The sequence below is a fragment of the Nicotiana attenuata genome, unplaced genomic scaffold (assembly GCF_001879085.1).
Source record: "Nicotiana attenuata strain UT unplaced genomic scaffold, NIATTr2, whole genome shotgun sequence".
NCBI classification, from domain to species: domain Eukaryota; kingdom Viridiplantae; phylum Streptophyta; class Magnoliopsida; order Solanales; family Solanaceae; genus Nicotiana; species Nicotiana attenuata.
This window is the reverse complement of record NW_017672135.1, coordinates 103,897-125,382: the sequence shown is the minus strand read 5'-3', so window position 1 is coordinate 125,382 and position 21,486 is coordinate 103,897. Positions and strand designations below refer to the sequence as shown.

Sequence of the window (21,486 nt, the reverse complement as noted above, 5' to 3'; positions counted from 1 at the left end):
ATGTCTTCTCCACTTCTCCACTCCAATAATGTTATTAGGACTATATGACAATGAAAACATGGTTAAACTTTTAATTCCAGTTTTTGCGAATTTTGGTTTGTTTCGAGTCTGTGATTTCGACAAATAGAACGTTGCACATGCCATGTAAACTTGAATAGGTCTGGTATAAAAATGAAGTCAAGCTACAAGCCACATGAAGAATGTAGTCCACAGAGTAAGCGATACTGAAGCCAATGCATAAGCCCAAAACATAATTACTGAACACTCGCTCTCACCAGCTCCAAATAACTGTGTTATGGTGCCTGCCAAGTGAAACAAGAAACTGTGTCATCCCATCTAGAACCTTTGTATGCAGCATTCATATTTGAAATAACAATATGCTAGTGCCTAACTGTGGTCAGGCAAAAAGTTAAGAAACATGAAATCAATAGGACAGATAAACAAGTACAAAGATTCAACAAAAGCTGCACAGAGTATAACTAGCTGAATTAACATACCAATGTTCATTGCTGGTGGAAGTGCAAATTGAAGTAGAAGAACAAATTGATATAACGGATCATGTTGCACCAAGCCCAAGTGAATAGCTCCTTTGACTACAGCAATACCAATCAGAGGGAGGGCAATATATCTGACACCAATAATGCCAACCAACAGGGATTTCTGAATTCCTGAACCCGTCAAACCCTTCAAAAGGTTACCTCCCATGATCAGCGTTAGAAGTGGGATGGCTCCATCCCTGCAATCATTTGAACAAGTCTAAGATGCTATACACTCTGTGTGCGCGACCAAGCAGCACAAGTTTTGACAACTTGGTAGACACAAACACTATTAGATACTACTAGCTAGCAACTGCAGACTATTCCAATCTAATGTCGCCATGCCCTAAACTATGATCTTGTGACATATCCAGTATACTTTACTATGTGCAGCTAGAACCATATCATATATGGCTCTACGTAAGGACATTCTAAAGCCATTACATTGTATGCAGGTACTCTCAAGATATAGCAGTTTATTTCTTCATTATTCTCAAAAAAGGGACCAAATGCTGCAGTCTATTCACAGAGACTAGAAAATGTGTCATACCCAAGTAAAATAGCTGTATCTTCGATCACATGAAGAGGCGCTACATCACCAATCATCAGCTTTCTTATCTGAGGTATAAGTCCAACTATAAAACCTGCAAGCTGTAAAAAAATTTGACCACTTGTCAGTGAACTGGTGCACAGTTGAACAGGGAGCCCACAAATTTGTGAAGTTCTTCAGCAAGTAGATACAGTGACTGCTAAGATCTAGAGGATCTTATCCCAAAAAAAGGAAAACAAAAGAAAAGCCTTAGCCTAAATACATGCATCTCACTGAGGTTTCTGAACCACTTATTGAGAGATGATATCAATGAACTACTCCAATGAGGTGTATGCATGCTCATGCTGCTACAGATGCCTATCATAATTAGAGATTTTTAGAGCCTAGAACACATCGAAAACCACCCTACGAATTACAAACCAGGTGCTAGTGCATTAATGGTTGCTAATAGACAACCTCTCAAAAGAAGAATTCCTTAAGCACAGAAAAAATTAAGATAGCCATTTTACAGGGTGGACAGTTTTAAGACGTGCCTTGCTATTACTCCTTTAAAAATAGGTTTGAGGTTTTCTGTCATTGATGATAAATAGCAACTGCATGACGAAAGAGTTTCAGCATATCTTCCTTTTAGCCTAACATATTAGAAGCCTAAAGTAGAATTAGGAGAATTGTGCAATAAAACAAGTTCAGAAAAAGGAAAAACAATAGACTTGTACCGCTCCAGTGGTAGAAGGGGCTAATAACCTCTTCAGGTTGATCTTCCTCGAAATAATCTCCATGTACTGCTTAAATTTAGTCCCAGGCTGCATCTGTTACAAAAAATTCAAACACAGATATAAAAATTGATGCACAATTGTGTTTATTATGATGCGTAATAACTTGGAGAACAAATTAACTGTGCATAAATCTTCATGTCTTGTGAAAATTTAACATTGAGCAAATTAATTGATGTGAACACTTTCACTCAAAATAAGTGAAATCTTGAATGGATATGTGGGAAAGCGAAATTCAGTTGGAATCCATTCTTAGAACACAACTAATCAAACATGAGACCAGAGTGAATCACCTAAACTCAAAACCGAGGTTACCTAGTACAGCGTAATCTCAGCAGAAATGCAGCATAATCTCAGCAGAATGCAGAATGCTAATGTTGAATAACATAACGTGTTAAAGCCTCTCTTTCATGTTATTCATATGCATTAGCTCAGTTTTCTTATCTAACATCTTTCCTCTCACTTGCTAATTACTCTCCTCTATCCCAATTTATGTGATGGTACTTTTTAGTTTGTCCAGAAAGAGTGATACATTTCGATTTTAAAAACAATATATTTTTAAAATTCCCATTTTACTATTAGTGAGATGATCCATAGCCACACAAAAATGCTTATTTTAGACCACAAGTTCCAAAAGTATTTTTTTCTTTCTTAAACTTCGTGCCCAATCAAACATCATCACATAAATTGGGACGGAGGGAGTAGTTTTTTCCAGCATCTGCGGGGTGGGGGGAAGGAGTGGGAAAGGACTTTAATTGTTGTATAGCTTGGACTATCCTAGACTGAAATGTGGATCAATAATTAACCTGAGCTTTGTGATCAAATCTAGTGGAAGGCAGCTCAAGCTGTTCAGGTGGGGACTCGGATCCATTGAAGGCCTTTGATGGAAGTAGTGATTCTGCTGATGTCCCAAGTTGTGATATAGAGCTTTCTCTCGGAGATCTACTGGCGGAAGAATCATTAATCTCAACTTCCTTTGAGCTCTTACTTGACGATATTCTCACGATATTATAAACATAAGACCATAGGTAAATCGCCCCTACCTGAAAAAGAACAGTCACCGGGAAAGCATTAGATTTTCCTTGCATACCAAAAAGGGAATTCATCTTTATACAAGCATTATGGTCATCATTTTAATGTTGGATACCTTCCAATCATGCAGTAAAATCCTTGAGAAACCAACTAAAGTAGTTAAGAGACACATACCGCCATCGAAAGCGAAGCATAGCCCATTCCATATGTGTGACAAACACCAGGATCCCCAAAAGGGCTCCCTTTCTCTTTACAAACAGCTGGAATGATAATGAGAAGCATGTTGCCCAAGTTTCCTGTCCGTGCAGAGGTAAATTCATTATTTTACATAACTTGGATACTACTCATCGTACAAGAGAGCTCTGTTGCATCTTTTATTCATCCTATTTCGACATGAATTACTTGTTACTTGAAATAAGCTAGTTGATTTCTTCCTTTGGCTCAATTTTTGTTGTGGGATACTCGAAAGTTCTTATGCGTCCCCTACAAAATCCATTAACAACATTTCCAAGACCTCCATGGCCGTTTCCTTTTTGTTTAATACTCATAATATGATCTGACCAGAAGAAAGCATTGAAATGCACCAATAGATCAACACAGTGACCAGGAACATTTTTTTAGACATACAGAGTAACTTCCTTTTGTTGAATAATTCTCATTTCACCAGGACTCAAAATGTACTTTTACCTAAAGAAAAAAGCTACCTACATTATATATTGCACAGGAACCAGGGACATCTATAATCTACCTACTATCTCGATCCGAGGTAAAGTTATTTTGCCTATCACGTTGGTTCCACAGGTATGTGAAACATAATCGATTTACTTGGCCTTCCATCACCAACATCTCTCTGGTGAAATTTATTTCTCCAATTCCTTTCTCTACTTAAAAAGTAAAATGGTATCACATCAAAAGCAAACTCTCCAACCAACAGACCTTTTAAACAGAGCAATTCATATAAAATCTCGAGAGACTTATTCCTATCTGAATTCCAGAGTGGCAGTATCATTAGGCTAGTCATACTATGTTATATTTACTTTAACCTTGATGAGGAAATTGATATCAATTGAGTTGATACGGTACAAAAGAGATTCTCATAACTTCAAATGGATTTGAGATCTCAAAATTTTATTTAGCAGGGATATGTACAGTTATCTTCATCATTGAGGTTCTTGCTGGTCTACATACCTGCAGCACAACAGCCAACAACCAGTCCACGTAGATGTTGAGGAGGCCTTGTAATTTGAATGACTGCCCAACCAAGAATTGAACCAATAATAAAGGTGAAGAGAATATTGATAGGCATGAACCACCTACAATTGTGACTGAGTGAATAGGAGAGACTTTTTGAAGCACAGGGTTTGTGAATTAAATGGACATGAGAACTCACAATTTTTTCATGCTTTCAGATGTGATTGTTTTGGCTAAGTTGCTGGAGACAAGGGCTGGATTGAATACGAAAAAGACGATCTGCTTGCAGGAGGTGCATCAGCATTACAAAACAAATTAGCACACCATGAATGCTATCTCTTTAACAAAAAGAAAAAGTAATAGACGACACTTACTATCTGAGCTAAGGTTTCACTTAGACAGGGGAGTCGATTGAGAAAAGGTAAATGGTAGTTTAGATAGTCTATGACAACACAAGACCCACTTCTACCTATGAACTTGCAGATATTGATGTAGTTGGTGCAATCGGTGAGAACATTTGGAACCTCCGTAACAAAAGCTATAGTTGTCCCATTTTTTGCTTGTTAAGTTGCTATATGAAACTACACAGTGCTTTTGTTTAGAAGCATTTCGTCCTGTCAGATTACACTAACTACTTCTAGAACTCTTCAAATTATTGTTTTATAAGTTAAAATCTGCAGATTCCAGACCTTGTAACTTCAATGAACTTACGCGATCTAAAATTATTCAGATACTCTCCTAATCAAAGTCCTCAGAATCCTCATCGACATGCAAATTCTATTAGTCTAGTCTAGGTTGTTCTAATTCACCAGAATCTCAGCCCGCACTAAAGTATTTTAGCTTCGCTCAAGTCCATCAAATCAGACTTTCTCTATCTATGTGATGTGCAATAAGTTATCAAAAGTTAACATGAAGATATCACCAACAACATTCAGTTATTAATCAGCTGAAGTTTCAGCGAGTTAAAACTTAGAAACCAGCAAGAAATAACTAAAAGCCTCGGATGATATGGCATGTTTCAACCAAAAAAATGTAGATGCAAGACTAAAGATTATGAAAAGGGAGTAAATTAAATTAAAAATAAACGACATAAGTATTTATCCTTCAAAAAAGAACAAAGGCGCAGCCCATTATAGATTGTGTCAATAATACTGCAGCTAGTACTAAAATTATCCAATGCAATTAACTACGTTTGAAACACCACGTACGGTTACCCCATATTGTTTCCTTATGTTGCTAGAGGAGTGAACCCCAAGTTTCAAGATTTAAGTGAGCGACAAATGTAGCTTGAGACATAATCAATCAAACCAGAAAAATGGAGGAGCATTTTCCCTAGTCACGTGAGTCCATATTAAGCTGGTCAAGTCAGTAAAGAAACATAAGCAGTCAATCAATCATCTTCTACCTTGAATTGGGGGACAAAAAATAGTTGAAATACTCATTTAGTAAAAATTAATGAATAGCGAAAGCCAAAAAAAAGTATAAGCTCACATTATTCAAATGTTTTCTTGCATCCTCTCCTAATAAGTCGATACGATCCAGAGCAAGCACTAATCCAAGTGCCGTAATCAAAAGCACTTTGAGTACCGGCATTGATGCAGCGATGAAGAGATCCAAAAGCCCCATCTCTTGTGGAAAATTGTGAAATTACGGGCAAAATATTTCAATTGAACCTCAATTCTATTCATACCAGGAAAAAAAATCAAAACATAACACATGTGAGGATGAATTAAAAAACAGGACAGAAAGCAAAAGTTAGAACGGCACACGTGAAAATGAAAAGAAACGTCAAAAGGCAATGCAATGAAACAGTAAAGTCGCCGCCTTTTCATAGTTTATAAGATACTTAAAAGAAACCAACTAGTGCTGAATGGGTGGTATAATTAGGCAAATTCTAATAGAAACAACTAAACCCAAAGGAAAAAATATTCGGTTTTGAAAAGCAACCTCGAGATTCTTTGTCAATTTTCGTGAATCAAAAACATCAACTGTCCTCTTTCCCTTTCTTTCAGTGTTCAATGTAGGTAGCGGCAGAGGGATAGAAGAGGGGAGAAGAAATGATATATATATATATATATATATATATATATATATATACGACAAGTTGAAAGGAGGTGCGAGTAGACGACTGGAGTTTCTGAAACGAGACAAAAAAGGGAAGCAGTTGAAGAGAGGAAATAAATGCACAACAACGCATGCATTACGCATACGTGTAATGAGCTTTTGGCACGACTTATTGGAGCTGACGATGGCGGTGCGATAGTGCTGAATTTGGCAAATAGAAATGCTATGTCAGGTATGAGAAATTAAATGATAAAATAGTGAATTTGGGTTAAGCGGACAACTACCACATGAAGCAAATAGTTGTGCTCTTTTTTGCTTCTCCTACCTCTCCTTAGTTATTATTTTTCCAAGAAATTACAATAGTACTCCCTCCTTGGTTTTACTCCATATATTGATTATTTTTTTTTATTTTGAAGAATTTTATACATAAATTTATGTTGTGCGTCAAAAATAGTGGGATCATCGGGTTCATATGAACCGGTAACAATATATTGCATCCGCCTCTGCACCACGGGCTTTCCCTATTTGTCCGACCTTTTGCTGACGCCAGTGCTGTCGTCGCATAATTCGTTCCCTCCAGCTTCAACCAGTCATTAATCATTGATAGAGGCGTGTTTCCTTTTTCTTGTCAGTTCCATTTGACTGATATTGTTAATTTAAGTATGTTTTTTGCCAATAGGAAATAAGAGGGAAATTTCGACTTCAACAATGTCAAGTAGTACCATGCATGTACATAGCGCTGTATTTGTTTGCACTACATGACCAAATCCTTCATCATGAAAAAACGAACAATATCTTTGCCTTACTGCCTGGCCGCCACCCTTTTGCTTTTTCGTTTTTTGGTTTCTCCTGCATTAGCCGCCAGTGGCAAAGGCGGACATAGAGTTACAACATCGGGTTCAACTAAACTCAGTACTTTCGACGCAGAGCATAATTTTATGTGTAAAAATTTACTAAAATTATAACAAATACTTAATAAGTTTGATTTTAAAAATATAATAAGTTCTAGCAAACACGCATATAACTTAAATCATGTCTCCGCCTCTAAATAGTGGCCACCACCTTTTGAAAGGTCTATTAATCTTTCAAAATGGACACTGCATGTGTCAAAATTAGGTCTAGTTTAGTGAATGCAGAAGGACGAGCTGAGGCAGAGGTCAAAACCAAGTATGGTCCAGTGACAAGGAGTCGCTCAAAAAGAGAGACCAGTGCCGAGGTCGAGTAGAGAACAAACGGCTGCAACTGTTAGAATATTTCTAGGATTATGAATAGGAATATTCCATTGAATATTCCCCTAAATTGTACTTTTTTAGGGTTTTCTAGGGATATCCCTTATAAATAGGAAGGGAGAGGAAACAAATGGGAGCTTCGAAACTTTTATGAAAGAACATCTTGTAAAGAGTTGACTATCAAGAATATACAAAAAAGCTTGTCTTGTCTCCTCTGTTTGATTCTATTACAAAACATTCCTCTTTTATTCACAAGATCCAAGAACACGTTGTTACTTCCATAGTCTGTTGTCACACGCTAGAGTCAGAAAAAGGAATCATCCATCCCATTTAACATTTGTGACAAATTCCTTCTTATTACATTTAATGCCATTTGTCACATTTATTGCATGTTTTCATTCTCATATTTATTAACAGTCATTGAGCATTAACTTGGCACTCGTTGACTTGAACACGGTCCCGTACCGTCCAAGTTGTTGAACTTCAGATCTGGGAGTTAATACTTTTAACTCGGATTCACTCTTTATCTAGTTATTAAATTGGTTTAACAAAAAAGGCTTAAAACTTTTTGATCAAACAATTTGGCGCCGTCTGTGGGGAGTTCCTAGTTAAAAAGTTTAGTTTCTTCTAGATCTAAAAAAACACAACGACAAAACCCATTTTTTTCTTGTTTGCACAAGCTAACAATGGCAGGAAAAGGAGAGGAAAGACTGAAAGCAGTGATGGGTGTCACTACTTACCTCCTAGGCACCATCAACGAGGTGGGCAGGGAAGACGAGGAGAATGTGACGCCGAGCGCCTCACCTAGGCAAAGTGACTCACCTCTTCCTCATGGGAGTGTAATCGCTTCACATGAGAAGGGAGTCTCCACGTCCACGACGGAAGAAGCGCCGCCCGTAGTGAAAAAGTTATTGGAGGCGTGGCTGGCAAATACCCTAAGCAGTATACTCGACAAACCCGCTCAAAGGGCGAGTAGGAACACCACACGAGTTGACACCCCAATAACCATCAACGAGCAACACGCTCCTCCCCCAACAGGTAACACTCACACCGTTGTTGATACAGGTAACAACGCCCTCGTAGCTATTCTGAAGAAAATGGAAGAAATGGAGAATGAGAATAAAGCGCTCCGCGACCAAATGAGGGAGCACCAAGAAAGGGTTGATAAGATACCAGGCGCCTCGAAACTCCTGCCAAAACGGAACGTCGGCCGGTTCGTGGAACAGCCATACAATGAGGAGGCATCCCCACATGCCATATCCAAAACCTTCAAAATTCCACCATATTTGAGAATATACGACGGCACAACGGACCCTGAAGATCGTATCATTCATTACGTCACGGCGGTAAAAGGCAACAACCTCTCGAAAGAGCAGGTACCGTCGGTGCTGCTGAAGAAGTTCGGTGAGACCCTAACAGGAGGAGCATTAACATGGTACTCACAATTACCAGCATGTTCCATAATGACGTTTGAGGAAATGGCCGACAAGTTCGTCACCGCCCATGCCAAGGCCAAGAAAGCAGAAGTCAGAGTGAATGACACATTCGCCGTCAAACAATCACCTGGCGAAGGACTCAGGGACTTCCTTGCCTAGTTCAACAGATTAAGAATGAGCCTGCCAAACGTGTCAGAAGGGATGGCGGTAGCGGCCTTCGGGTTAAACAAGAACGGGTCGAGGGCGACCAGAAAATTATTAAGCAGACTCATGAAATACCCTCCCACCACCTGGGAAGAAATTCACAACGCTTACTGTGCCGAGGTGAGAGCAGATGAAGACGACCTCAATGGTCCAACCCAACGGCTAACGACAGTCCAAATGGAATCAAGAAAAGATCGTCGGAATGACAGCCGAAGAGATCACGCAGGTCCACGCCTCAATCGGGAAAGGCACCAACCGTACATCAGAGCGACCATCCCACGACCTTCCCCCTAAGAAGCATCCTACATAAACCCGAGCTGTCGGGTAGACTGGCCAAGTGGGCCATCAAATTAAGCGAGCACGATATAACATATTAGTCGTGAACAGCGATAAAATCGCAAGTACTCGCCGACTTCGTCACCGACTTCAGCGCCAAAATAATGCCTGAGGCCGAGCAGGAAGCCTCCCGTACCTCCCCCAAGTTATCCGACCTATGGGTCTTGTACACCGATGGGGCCTCCAACGCGTCAGCATCTGAACTGGGACTCGTGCTCGAGGTCCCAACAGGCGAAATCATTCTCCAGTCCATACGGTGTCCCGACATGACTAACAATGAGGCCGAGTATGAGGCCGTAATTGCAGGATTGAAACTAGCTCTCAAGTATGGAGCACGGCGAGTCATCTCCTATGTGACTCACGACTCATCGTCAACCAAGTCACAGGGACTTTCCAAATCAAAGAACAGAGGCTACAAAAATATCAGGCAGAAATTCATAAGCTACTGCCCGAGTTTGACGAGTGCCAACTCGACCAGATACCTCGAGCACAAAATATCGAAGCAGACGACCTTGCCAAATTAGCAACGGCCACCAAGAACATAAGCGGAAAAGAAAACGTGGTCACCCTCCTCCGTTCGTCGATAGACCAAATTGAGGTATGCACTATAAACTTGACTTGGGACTGGCGCAACCGTATTATGTCATATTTGCAGGACGGAGTGCTCCCACCTGGAAAAAAAGAAGCCAAGAAGCTTCGAATGCAGGCGGCCCGATACAACATCATCAACCATGACCTGTACAAAAGAACGTTTGGAGGTCCCTTGGCGAAGTGCCTAGAACCAAACCAAACTAGGCGCGTCCTCGAAGAAGTACACGAAGGCCACTGTGGAGCCCATACCGGTAATCGAGCCCTCGTTAGATGCCTTATACGGGCAGGCTATTATTGGTCCACCATGAAAAAGGAAGTCGCCAACTTCGTTAGAAAGTGCGAACAATGCCAAAAATACGCTCCAATGATCCACCAGGCACGCGAGCACCTCCACTTAGTCACATCGCCTTGGCCATTCATCAAATGGGGGATGGACATCGTCGGACCCCTTCCAGCAGGACGAGGTAATGTACGATTTCTTGTGGTTTTAACTGACTATTTTTCCAAGTGGGTAGAAGCAGGTGCATTCGCCCAAATACGCGAACAGGAAGTTATCACATTCATATGGAGGAACATCATATGTCGCTTCGGCATCCCCAAAGAAATCAGTTGTGACAGCGGACCCCAATTCACCGGAAAAAAGACCGTCAAATTCTTCGAAAAATGGCACATCAAGCGAATACTCTCCACGCCATATCATCCCGCAGGCAACGGTCAGGCGGAGTCCTCCAACAAAACAATACTGAAGTATACAATATACTATAGGAGTACATAGTTATACTGCAACAGTATACTATTATAGTATATAATATATTCTTATAGTATACTATAATAATATGCAATATACTATAACAGTATGTTGTAATAGTATACAATATACCATAATAGTATACTTATTACCCGTAAATTCACTTGCCTTTTCCCTTTTAATTTGCTTTAAGCTTTTACCCAACGTGAGGAGCCAAATTGAAAATGCAAAAAAAAATTAAAAAATTATATATGCTATATAATGTAACGGTATACTCTTACAATTAGATCCTTTTAGAATTTTTTGAAATTTTTATTGACAACCGATATGATTTCAGTTTAATAATTGAATTAATTTTTTTAACTCTTTGCGTACAATTGTATACCCTGTTGGTATAGCTATATACTATACTGGTATCATATGTTAGTTAATATTTTTTGGTTGTATTAGCTACATTTAATTGGTACACAATTTGATCTTTCTTTAGTAACAATATAAAAAAAAGAATAATAAAAAATAGTGAAAACAGTAAATAAAATTAGATTATGAAGAGAAAAAGAATATAAAAAAAAAGTTAAAACAAATTAGAAAAGGAAAAAAGAAAAAAATAAAAAGAAAAGGAGAAAAGAAAAAAAGAAGAAAAAAAGAAGAAGCATAGAAATAAAAAAGAATTGGAGAATAAAGAAAAAGTTTCCCACAAAAACTACTATGGGTAGGAATGTAATTAGTTTATGGGTAGAAAAATAAATGGATAGATAAAAATAAATAGTTTTGTTTTTGTGGATAACTGTGTCAAACCCCTAATTGAAAGGCGGCAATAATAGTTTGTAGCAACAAGGATTCAGTAGCAATCCTTGAAAACAAATATCCATGCTCAACTCCTAAAGGGATTGAGTCCATTACTCAAATGGTCACTGAACTATCCCAAATTATCTCCTAAAGTCACTTTTCTTTCGTTTGTAACAACAAAGTCACTGAACTATGCCTATTGCACTCAGAAGGTCACTCGACAAGATTTCCAATTTTTAGATTGCCTAATACCTATTTTACCCTCTAGATTATAAAACATTTATCTTCTTTTTATTATTTTTAAACTTTTTAATATTGTAATTTTCTTCCTTTTTAATTTATATTATGGACTTACCTATAGAATAAATAAATATTATTTATAAATTAAAAACTAAAAGGTATTTAAGTATATATAATGCTGGAATAATAAAATAATGAGCATGGTAAAAAAATTAATTAGAATAATTTGTTAGTAATAATTATAGTATTAACAACAAAAATTTAAAAATTTATTTACACAATTCAGAATGAAAGAAAATAAAGGTTGTAAAATATATATTCCATGCACGTAATATAAAAATAATTATTCAAATAAGGGTATTTTTACAATATACATTATATATTCTTGAAAATTATACTCAATTATATTATTATGTTTCTACCAACTTTCCCACGACACAAAGTTATGTCACCGGAAAGCAGGGGGACTATCTGTATAGGATAAAATATGCTATGTTAAGTCGTGCACGAAATATATATAACATAATTGAGCATAATTTTTAAGAATATATGATGTATATTATAAAATATATTTATTTAATAATTATTTTTATATTACGTGCATGGAATATATATTTTACAACCTTTATTTTCTTTTATTCTGAGTTGTGTAAATGAATTTTTGCATTTTTGTTGTTAATATTAAAATTATTATTACTAACAAATTATTCTAATTAATTTTCTTACTATGCTCATTATTTTATTATTCCAGCATTATATGTGCTTAAATACTTTTTATTTTTTTAATTTGTAAATAATATTTATTTATTCTATAGTCAAGTCCATAATATAAATTAAAAAAGGAAAAATTATAATATTAAAAAGTTTAAAAATAATAAAAAGAATATAAATGTTTATATTTAGAGGGTAAAATAGGTATTTGGCAATCCAAAATTTGGAAAATCTAGTTGAATGACCTTCTGAGTGCAATAGACATAGTTCAGTGACTTTGTTGTTNGATAAATGTTTATAATATAGAAGGTAAAATAGGTATTTGGCAATTCAAAATTTAGAAAATCTAGTTGAGTGACCTTCTGAGTGCAATAGACATAGTTCAGTGACTTTGTTGTTACAAACGAAAGAAAAGTGACTTTAAAAGATAATTTGAGATAGTTCAGTGACTATTTGAGTAATGGACTATAAAGGGATTTGGATAAGTGTTAGCATGGTAAAAGCAAGCTAGAAATAGCTTGGAATTGAGTTACGTGGAAAACTTCTTAAGGCCAATTAAATTGCATTAATTATGAACTGAGCTGAATTTCAATTTATGGCCTTACATGAGAACATATGTCAAGTGTAGTTCTCAATAATAATAATAATAATAATAATAATAATAATTATAATAATTCATTTAAATTTCCGAAATCAAAGGGGACATGAGCAAACAATCACAACTCTCACGTGACTGAAGGTTGGAAACTTTAGTGTTTCAAGTATTTAGTATTTGTAAGATGATTTGGCTCGAGTTTTACGTAAAAAAGAGAAGGAATGATGCTTCAATATTACTTCAATCCTTGTCTTCCAAATTCTTCAAAATGTATATATTGCCAAGTCCTAAGTAAGAGGTATTTGTAGGCATATAAATTTTATTAAAATTAAATTCATAAAATAATTTAGATTATATTTTAAAATTCAAGATATATTGGTCCAAATAAATATTATGGGTTAATATAATTGAATTAGTTATATAAGTCTAATATATATGGATTAAATAAATAAGTCTTAATCCATTGGACTAAATGGGCTAAAGTGATGAGCCTACTTCATTAAGCTCAAGATGTCATCTTCCAAGGCCCAGTTTGGTACCACGGGTCAAATGACGTGGCGCGCCAAGTCAAACGGAAGAGCCAATAGGATCATGCCACGTGTCAAAATGACAAGGCATACCAGTCACATTAAAAGGCCAAAGAAATCGCACCACGTGTGCAAATGACATGTTCTGGCCAATCAAATGCGGCCTTATCATACTTCAATTTGATTGGCCGGAAAGAGTTTGTTCTTATCATAACTCTTTCCTCCCGCAACTATAAATAGGGGTCTTCATAACCCAGAAAAGATACCAGAAGTTATAACAAGAAGCGAGAGAGAGCTCGTGGATCAAACGCCGCAAATTTCTTTACAAGTTTCAAGCTTCAAGCAATCAAGTTCAAGTTCAAGCTCAAGAATGAAGAACAAATCAAGTTCAAGTTCAAGAACGAAGAACAAATCAAGTTTAAGCTCGAGAACGAAGAACAAATCAAGATTCAAGGTGTATGAGTTCAAATCAAAGTTCATGGTAATTGAATCCAATATCATCGTCCGTGGCAACACATACAGATTCAAGATCAAGCTCAAGGGCCCTTGAATTTATTTACTATTGAAAAAAAGAATCAGATGATTCATAGAGATTGTACACTCATATTATTTGAAATCAAATACTACGATTATTACGATATTTTCGGGTCTGGATTATTTTCCTGACGCAATTTATTGTCTAGTGTAATTCTTCCATATTTGAGTGGAGACACTGTTACTCCTCCTCCTAGTTTGCCTATGCGACAATTGAGCTGTTATAAGATAATAAGAACCATATAAAGGAATAAATTGTTGTTAGTTTCTTTGTCTAGTGAACCTTTGTTTCTTAAAAATGATTGAAAGGTCGTGCCTAGAATAGGGTGGTAATCGGAGAATAATCCCTTTTTGACCTCCTTTCTTATAGTATTTGAGTTACCATTTTGTCTATCACAATGGTCTCTTCATGATTTTATCTCCTTTATTTGCACTTTTGTGACCGCGTTAATTCTTCTAATTATTATTTTCATTTTATTAAATTCAAACTTCAGGGTTAAAAATACCCTGAAACTATAAACTTGTACTTTATCTTTCATTGGGAAAACAGGATGGGTTAAAAATATCCTGAACTATAGTTTCAGGGTTAAAAATACCCTTCGTCCACCTTTTGGGCATTTAGTATCCCTAACGTTATTTTCTTGGCCCATACATTCCACTCCAACTAACGGAACATCATTTAAAAAAAGAAAGGTTAAATACTAATTACGTGGCAAATTCTCATTGGCTTATTTTAAAACAAAAGACCCATGTACATACCCAATCTGTTGAACCTGACCCGCCCCAAAATAACCCACCCGCTCCGACCCATTAACAAATAAAACACGGATTTCAGCCCTCTTCTTCTCTAACGTTTATTCTACTCAGCCCTCTCTCATGTTTAGGCGATTTAACAATCCAGAAAATGTCTGCACTTTATAGAGATTGAAGCATAGAATATTCGTTAAAGTTGAAGCACTGAAGTTAAAATACAAGATTTTCCCTCATTCAAGTAAGATTCTACTGCTTTTGTGAATAAAATATGTTTAGGGTTTTCTTGAATATGTCAACTTTTGTTGCTTCTGAAGTTTTAAGAATATTCACTTGTTTCTTCCATGCTTTGATGCATTTGTTTAGTCAATTTCACATTGCGTGTGGTCCCAATTGGTTTTTTGCTATCCGAAATTTAGGGTTTAAGGGAATGGTTTCTGATTTCTTTATTCTTATGTGGTCCCAATTTGAATATTTTATGTTATTTAGCAGTTTGTTGGTTGCATGTGGTCCATACATGTTTTATGTTTCTGGTAGGGTTTAGGGAATTGATTTCTTCTATATTTATTCGTATGGGGTCTGTTTTTTAGGGTCAATAAAGAATGTTAGTTTTCCTTTTATTTTTCTGTTTTTGTATGTCTGATGGGTCCCTTTATCTTATTATTGTATGGCTTGTATATGCCTTTTTTTGTAGAATGCTTGAGAAGGTAGACTTGGTCTTTAATTATGGGGGCAGATGGGTCTTGAAGCCTCATGTGATTTACATTAAAAACCTGAATCATGTGTTGCAAGGATATGATGTGGATATGCTGTCTTATATTGATATTTGTGCTGAATACACTGAAGTCCTTAAGTTAAGGGAGGTGAAACACATTTTAGTCACAGGGTCTTCAGGTAGATACTATGTGGTTGAGGGTGATGAGGGCAATAGAAAATTAATATCTGTACTATCTGCCAAGTTCAATGTGGTTCAGTTATTTGCTGTACATGAAGGTGAAGAACAAGTAATAGCTCCTAACATTATTCAGTATAATGAACAAAATATTGACACATTAGAGGTTGGTACTGATTGTGACTCCTCTGATGAAGAGGGTGCTAGTGAAACTGGTTCTAGTGACAATGATAGTGAGCAGTTGGAACTCTTCGGGAAGGAAATGACTAAAGAAGTCACTGAAAAACTAGAAAAATAAAAGAACTAGAAAAGGGAACGAGTTTTAAAAGCTTGGCTGACGTTAAAAGAGTTGTGGGATTTTATGCAGTTGCTACTAGCAAGGGCCTTAAAGTAAAGAAGAGCGACACTACTAGGGTGAGATATAAATGTGACATAGGATGTCCTTTTGTGTGCCTTATATCTTTGGATCAAAAAGATCAGGAATTTAAAATCAAGACCTTAAACTTGGAAAATAACTGTGACCCAGCTTATAAAAATAGAAGAGCTACTGCCAATACTTTAGCACACTATTTCAAGAACAAGGTTCAAAATAATTCAAAGTACAAAGTGAAAGACATGAGAGTGGATCTGGAGGATCAATTCAAAATTAATGTTAGTTATTCCACAATGAAGAGGGTTAAAAGACTTGTGTTAGAGAAATTAGAGGGTAGCTACATTGATGATTATAACAGATTAGAGGCTTATGCTCAAGAGTTGAGGGATAGCAATCCTGGATCTGATGTGGTGATAAACATATCCAAAGATGCTTTGGAACAAGGAAAAAGGAAATTTCTAAGAATGTATATTTGCTTCCATGCTTTGAAAAATTGTTGGAAAGGAGGATTGAGACCTTTAATAGGTCTGGATGGCACTTTTCTAAAAGGAAAGTGTAAGGGAATATTACTTGTTGCTATGGCACAAGATCCAGTGAAATACTTTTATCCCCTAGCTTGGGCAGTGGTTGATAAAGAAACTGGTAGGACTTGGAAGTGGTTTCTAGAGTTGCTAAGAAGTTCCTTGGATTTGCAAGAGGGTGAAGGAGTGACATTTATGTCCGATATGCAAAAGGTAATATCTAACTGTTTTTTATCCACATGTTTCTTTGTACTAGTTTGGCTACATATTTAACTGCTTGCTTTTATTTTTGTAGGGTCTACTTGATGCTGTTTCTACTGTGCTTCCCGGTGCAAATCACAGATGGTGTGTTAGGCACATAGAAGCTAATTGGAGCAAGAAGTGGAGGGGTTTGGAGTTAAAGAAGTTGTTGTGGTGGTGTGCTTGGAGCACATATGAAGAGGAATTTACAGATCATTTGAAATCCATGGGTGATGTGACTGAAGAAGCTACTAAGGCCTTAGTAGGATATCCACCCCAAAATTGGTGTAGAGCATACTTTGACACCATTTGCAAGAACAACATGGTGGACAATAACTTTACAGAATCTTTCAACAAATGAATTTTAGAAGCAAGATAAAACCTATAATCAAGATGCTGGAAGAGATTAGAGTTAAGGTACAAATTTGATGTTTAACTGTTTGCTTTCATCTGTTAACTATTTTTCCCCTTCTTAACTGTTTCTTTCATTTTCTTAACTATTTTTCCCCTTCTTAACTGTTTCTTTCATTTGCTTAACTATTTTTTCCCTTCTTAACTTTTTCTTTCATTTGCTTAACTATTTTCCCCTTCAATACTTCTTAACTATTTTTTTCATTTGAACTTCTTAACTGGAAGGTGATGAACTTGTTAAAAAATCGTGAAGAAGAGTGTAGAAACTAGAAAGGAGAAATTAGCCCATATGCCATAGAACTTTATAGTGATTATAGAGCTATTGCTGCAGAATGTGAAGTTGACTTTAATGGATACTTTGGATATGAAGTGATTGAAGGTCCAGACAAGCATGTAGTGAACCTAGAATTGAAGAGATGTACATGCAGGGCATAGGACTTAACTGGAAAACCATGCCCTCATGCCATTAAAGCTTTACTCCATAAAAAGCTTGATCATTTGAGTGAGGTGCATTGGTGGTATTCCAAAGAAGCTTACATGATGGTGTATATGCATAAGATACAACCTGTTAAAGGTGATAAATTCTGGAAAGTTGAGCCAGAACATGCTATGGATCCACCAGATGTGCATAAAATGGTTGGTAGACCAAAGGTCAAGAGAACAAGAGAAAAGGATGAGGCTAGGAAGAGAGAGGGGTTATGGTCTGATTCAAGGAAAGGACTTCTTATTTCATGTGGGTACTGCAGTGAACCTGGTCACAATATCAGAACTTGTCCATTGGTAATCTTTTAAACCTTACTTAAATGAGTTAGTAGTTCCACAATTTTAGTTCCATAGTAAACACATGTTTTATGTCTTGTAGGTTCATGGTAAGCACAAGCATTTTTTTCCAAGGAGAATGTTCTCAAATAGTGGAAGATGTGCCCTTGACAGCACCTCAAGACAGTCAGAATTCAGATTTTACCTTTATGCCTACTCCTGGATACAATGTTTCTTTGAGTGAACCACCAGCTCAACTACCCAGTCAAGCAAAGAAATCTGCTCAACAAACCAGTCAAGCAAAGAAATCTGCTCTACAGACCAGTCGAGCAAACAAAGCTACTCAACACAAACATGCTGCAACTAAGAAGACAAGTAAACAAGCTGCTACACCTTCTAACATGCCAGTAGATGAAGATGATATTGATGATGTTACTGGAGATGGAGATGATGATGAAGATCCGGATTTGAGGTCAGTGGTGATATCTGAAGCTTGGACTATGCTTCAGCAAAGAAAGTTGCACCAAAAACCTACCGGTACCAGGAAGATTAGTTTCAAGGGAGATGGAACTGGTGTAAATTTGCCTACTAATCTGCCCTATTCACCCAAAAAGGTGACTTGGAAAGGCAAAGCAGCTGTGACTTCTAACCAATTGATAGACGAAAAGGAAGCATGAGTTGGCAAGCTAAAGGCTAAGAGGGCCAAAACTGCCTCTAAGTAGAAGCCACTTCATTTAGATCCTTGAATGTTTTGTAATGACTGATTCAAACTTAAACTTTTTTTTGTTATTTTGTGGTGAATCAGTTATGATGGTGCTGTGTTGATTCACCCTAAAATATTTTTTGATGGGCTTAATTTGTGGTGAAACAGTGTAACAACTTTTCTCAAATCCAGCAGAATTGATCTTAAATGCACTCTAGTTTACATTGGCTCAGATGATATCATTGTCTCTTGAATCTTTATGTTTGGATCCCAGTGATCCGTTCTTGTTTGGATAATACTTCAGATGTGCCCATCTGATATTTGAACTGATAACTTGATTTCAGATTCTAGTACTTCTGCTAGACGAAAATTTTACGACTTACAGGGAAAAGTGTTTTGGTTATGAGCCGCAAAGGATGTTACAGATATTTCTTTATTTGCGTGAAGTCTCTTTTCTTGTACTGGCCCTACTGCACAAAGGCTTCTGCACTTGAGTCTTAGAACTATAGCCTTTGTTGAGGAGAAGAGGGGTTATTTCTGGCTAATCTTATAATTTCCACTTCGAGATTGTCAAATCCTAAGACAGGAAGGGAATCCTACAAGTAGAACTATACGTGGAATATGATTACTTGATACACCACTATCCTAGGTAAGTTGGAAATCAGAAGAGAAAGAAATGTTTCAGATAATCAACGATTAGTATGGAATATGCTTGAGATCACTTCCTGTGCACTTGATGTTTCAAGTGCAATTCTTTTATGAAACTTCTAACAAACACGCACATCTGCCGAAGCTCTTCTGCATATAATCACAAACCTATAGCAAATTAAACTTATCCATAAGGACTTGATATCTTAGTGTATCACAAACCAATAACAGATGATCCAAAAAAAAGAAAAAGACAGAGAGATTATAATGGACAATAGTCAAATTTGCTTGATTGAACACAACAAGAATTACTACAAAAACTGCATATTTGTTCATTGACAAACAAAAAACTAACTAAGTTGGGTACATTGCAACTTCAACTTCAACAGTTTCTTCATTGCAACCAAGCCATTAACATAATACAACAAAAGACAAATGCAACTACAACTTCAACACATGGTCTTCACGGCTACAAAACAGACAAAAAACGCCCATGACAATAACAGAAATTTTTTCCATCGTTTCAAATTTGAATCCAAGTTCGACACTTTCTTCTCCAAGCAAGACACTTTCTTCAAATCTGAAGCATTACTACCTAAGAATTCATCCAGGGTCTTCTTCAAATTGTTCCTTTCTTTACGAATGGCATTCAATGAAATCTTTTGAGTGTGGATAAACATTGACACATGGGCCGGAAGTTCTTCATCGCGCCATTCCCAATAATGACAAGCAATGTCTTCAGGACGAGGACATTTGAAGAATCTACGACCATCATTCATAGGTGTCGTAGCAGTAAACTGGTTAGCAGTCAATCCGCAAAAACAAGTGCGGGACTGACCTGATTCACGAGAAGGAGTAGAAGATTCCGACATTATAGAGGACTCCGACTTGATTTTGTTGAATTTGAGAATTCAATTTGAGAGGTGGGAGATGGGTGTGAGCACGTGATTTTTGCCTCGCTTAAATTACTCCTATAAAATTCATAAAATTAGGATTTTTTTTCTTTTATTATTTGATTTTTAGAATTTAATTGCATGATTTTGTGATTGATTGCATTTTTGTGTGCATTTTTAGTTGACATAATTCATAAAAAATACAAAAAATAGCACATTTGCATTTAGAACCCAATTCTATATTTTTAGGTTTACTAGTTAATTAATTCCAAAATAAGAGAAAAATAACAAAAATAGTCATTTTGCATTTTTGTTTAGTTTTCCTTTTAAATTGGGATTTAGTTAGTTTTAGAAATTAATTAGTTCAAGGTTAGTTTAATCCATGTTTTGTTAGCTTTAATCTTTTGCTATTAACATAAAAAAACAAAAATCAAAAGAAATGAAATCAAATTGATTGGAGTTTAAATAAAAGAAAAGAGCAATTGTGAAGAAAATAAAAGAAAAGATATCAGGCCACCTAGTTTTGGGCCAAATATGCATTAGCCCAAACCGAAATCCTTCCAAAATTCGTTGCCTGGCCCAACCCAACCCCTGATCCGGTCCAGAGACGCCCAAAACGACGTCGTTTGGCGTCAATTAATCTGGACCCTCCATTTCCCCATCATCTAACGGCCACGATTGATTCTTGAATTTAAATAAAACTGTCCGGAAAAAATCACGCAAAACCTAAAGCATAATCATCTTCCTCGTACTCGCCGTCGTCCAACCCGTCACCACCGTCCCCACCATGTCTCCACCGTCCTCCGCCGTCCGCCGCCGGCCGGAAATCGCCTCCGCCGGCGGCGATGCTCCAAATCCGCCCAAAATTACACCCTTGAATCCTCTCCCCCTCCTCTTTCCAACCCCCAAAACCATCTCCTTCAATTCCTAGCCAATCTCCTCGAATATTAGATCTAAAATCCGGCCCAAAACCCTACTCTCTCCAAACCAGTCCAAACTCACACCATATATCCTCCTCATCTCCTTCTTCATAAATTCATAGCCTATAACCCTCAAACATCACCCCATCTTCTCAAATTTTGGATCGAAATCCGGCCAAGAACCCTAACTTTTCAAAGTCGGAATTTCTTTGATTTGGCACTACAACTGCCTTTAATCGTGTGTTTTCTCATTGAAAACACATGATTAAAGACGGTTCTGGTCCAAATAA

At 36.9% G+C, this 21,486-nt stretch overlaps 1 protein-coding gene across 2 annotated transcripts; it reads right to left on the bottom strand.

Moving 5' to 3' along the window:
- Positions 1 to 8: 8 nt before the first annotated feature.
- LOC109211994 (protein PIN-LIKES 3-like) lies at positions 9 to 6,344 on the bottom strand. Of its 2 annotated transcripts, XM_019375595.1 has the most exons (10): positions 6,030 to 6,121; positions 5,574 to 5,762; positions 4,282 to 4,361; positions 4,080 to 4,204; positions 3,066 to 3,187; positions 2,666 to 2,902; positions 1,803 to 1,895; positions 1,087 to 1,187; positions 498 to 736; positions 9 to 302 (listed from the first exon to the last, which is right to left on the bottom strand). In XM_019375595.1, the coding sequence occupies exons 2-10, from the start codon at positions 5,706 to 5,708 to the stop codon at positions 178 to 180; spliced, it is 1,257 nt and encodes a 418-aa protein (XP_019231140.1). In that variant the 5' UTR covers positions 5,709 to 5,762; positions 6,030 to 6,121; the 3' UTR covers positions 9 to 177. The 2 variants fall into 2 exon arrangements, with proteins under 2 accessions (XP_019231140.1, XP_019231139.1); XM_019375594.1 differs by lacking the exon at positions 5,574 to 5,762 and having other exon boundaries at positions 6,030 to 6,344.
- Positions 6,345 to 21,486: the final 15,142 nt, after the last annotated feature.

Bases quoted from the DNA above. Each gene is read 5' to 3' on its own strand.
- LOC109211994 (XM_019375594.1), bottom strand. From the start codon at position 6,290: ATGCGTAATGCATGCGTTGTTGTGCATTTATTTCCTCTCTTCAACTGC. The intron at 1,188-1,802 runs GTACAAGTCTAT...ATTTTTTTACAG, and splicing joins CCCCTTCTACCACTGGAGCG to CTTGCAGGTTTTATAGTTGG. The intron at 303-497 runs GTATGTTAATTC...TTCACTTGGCAG, and splicing joins TCCACCAGCAATGAACATTG to GCACCATAACACAGTTATTT.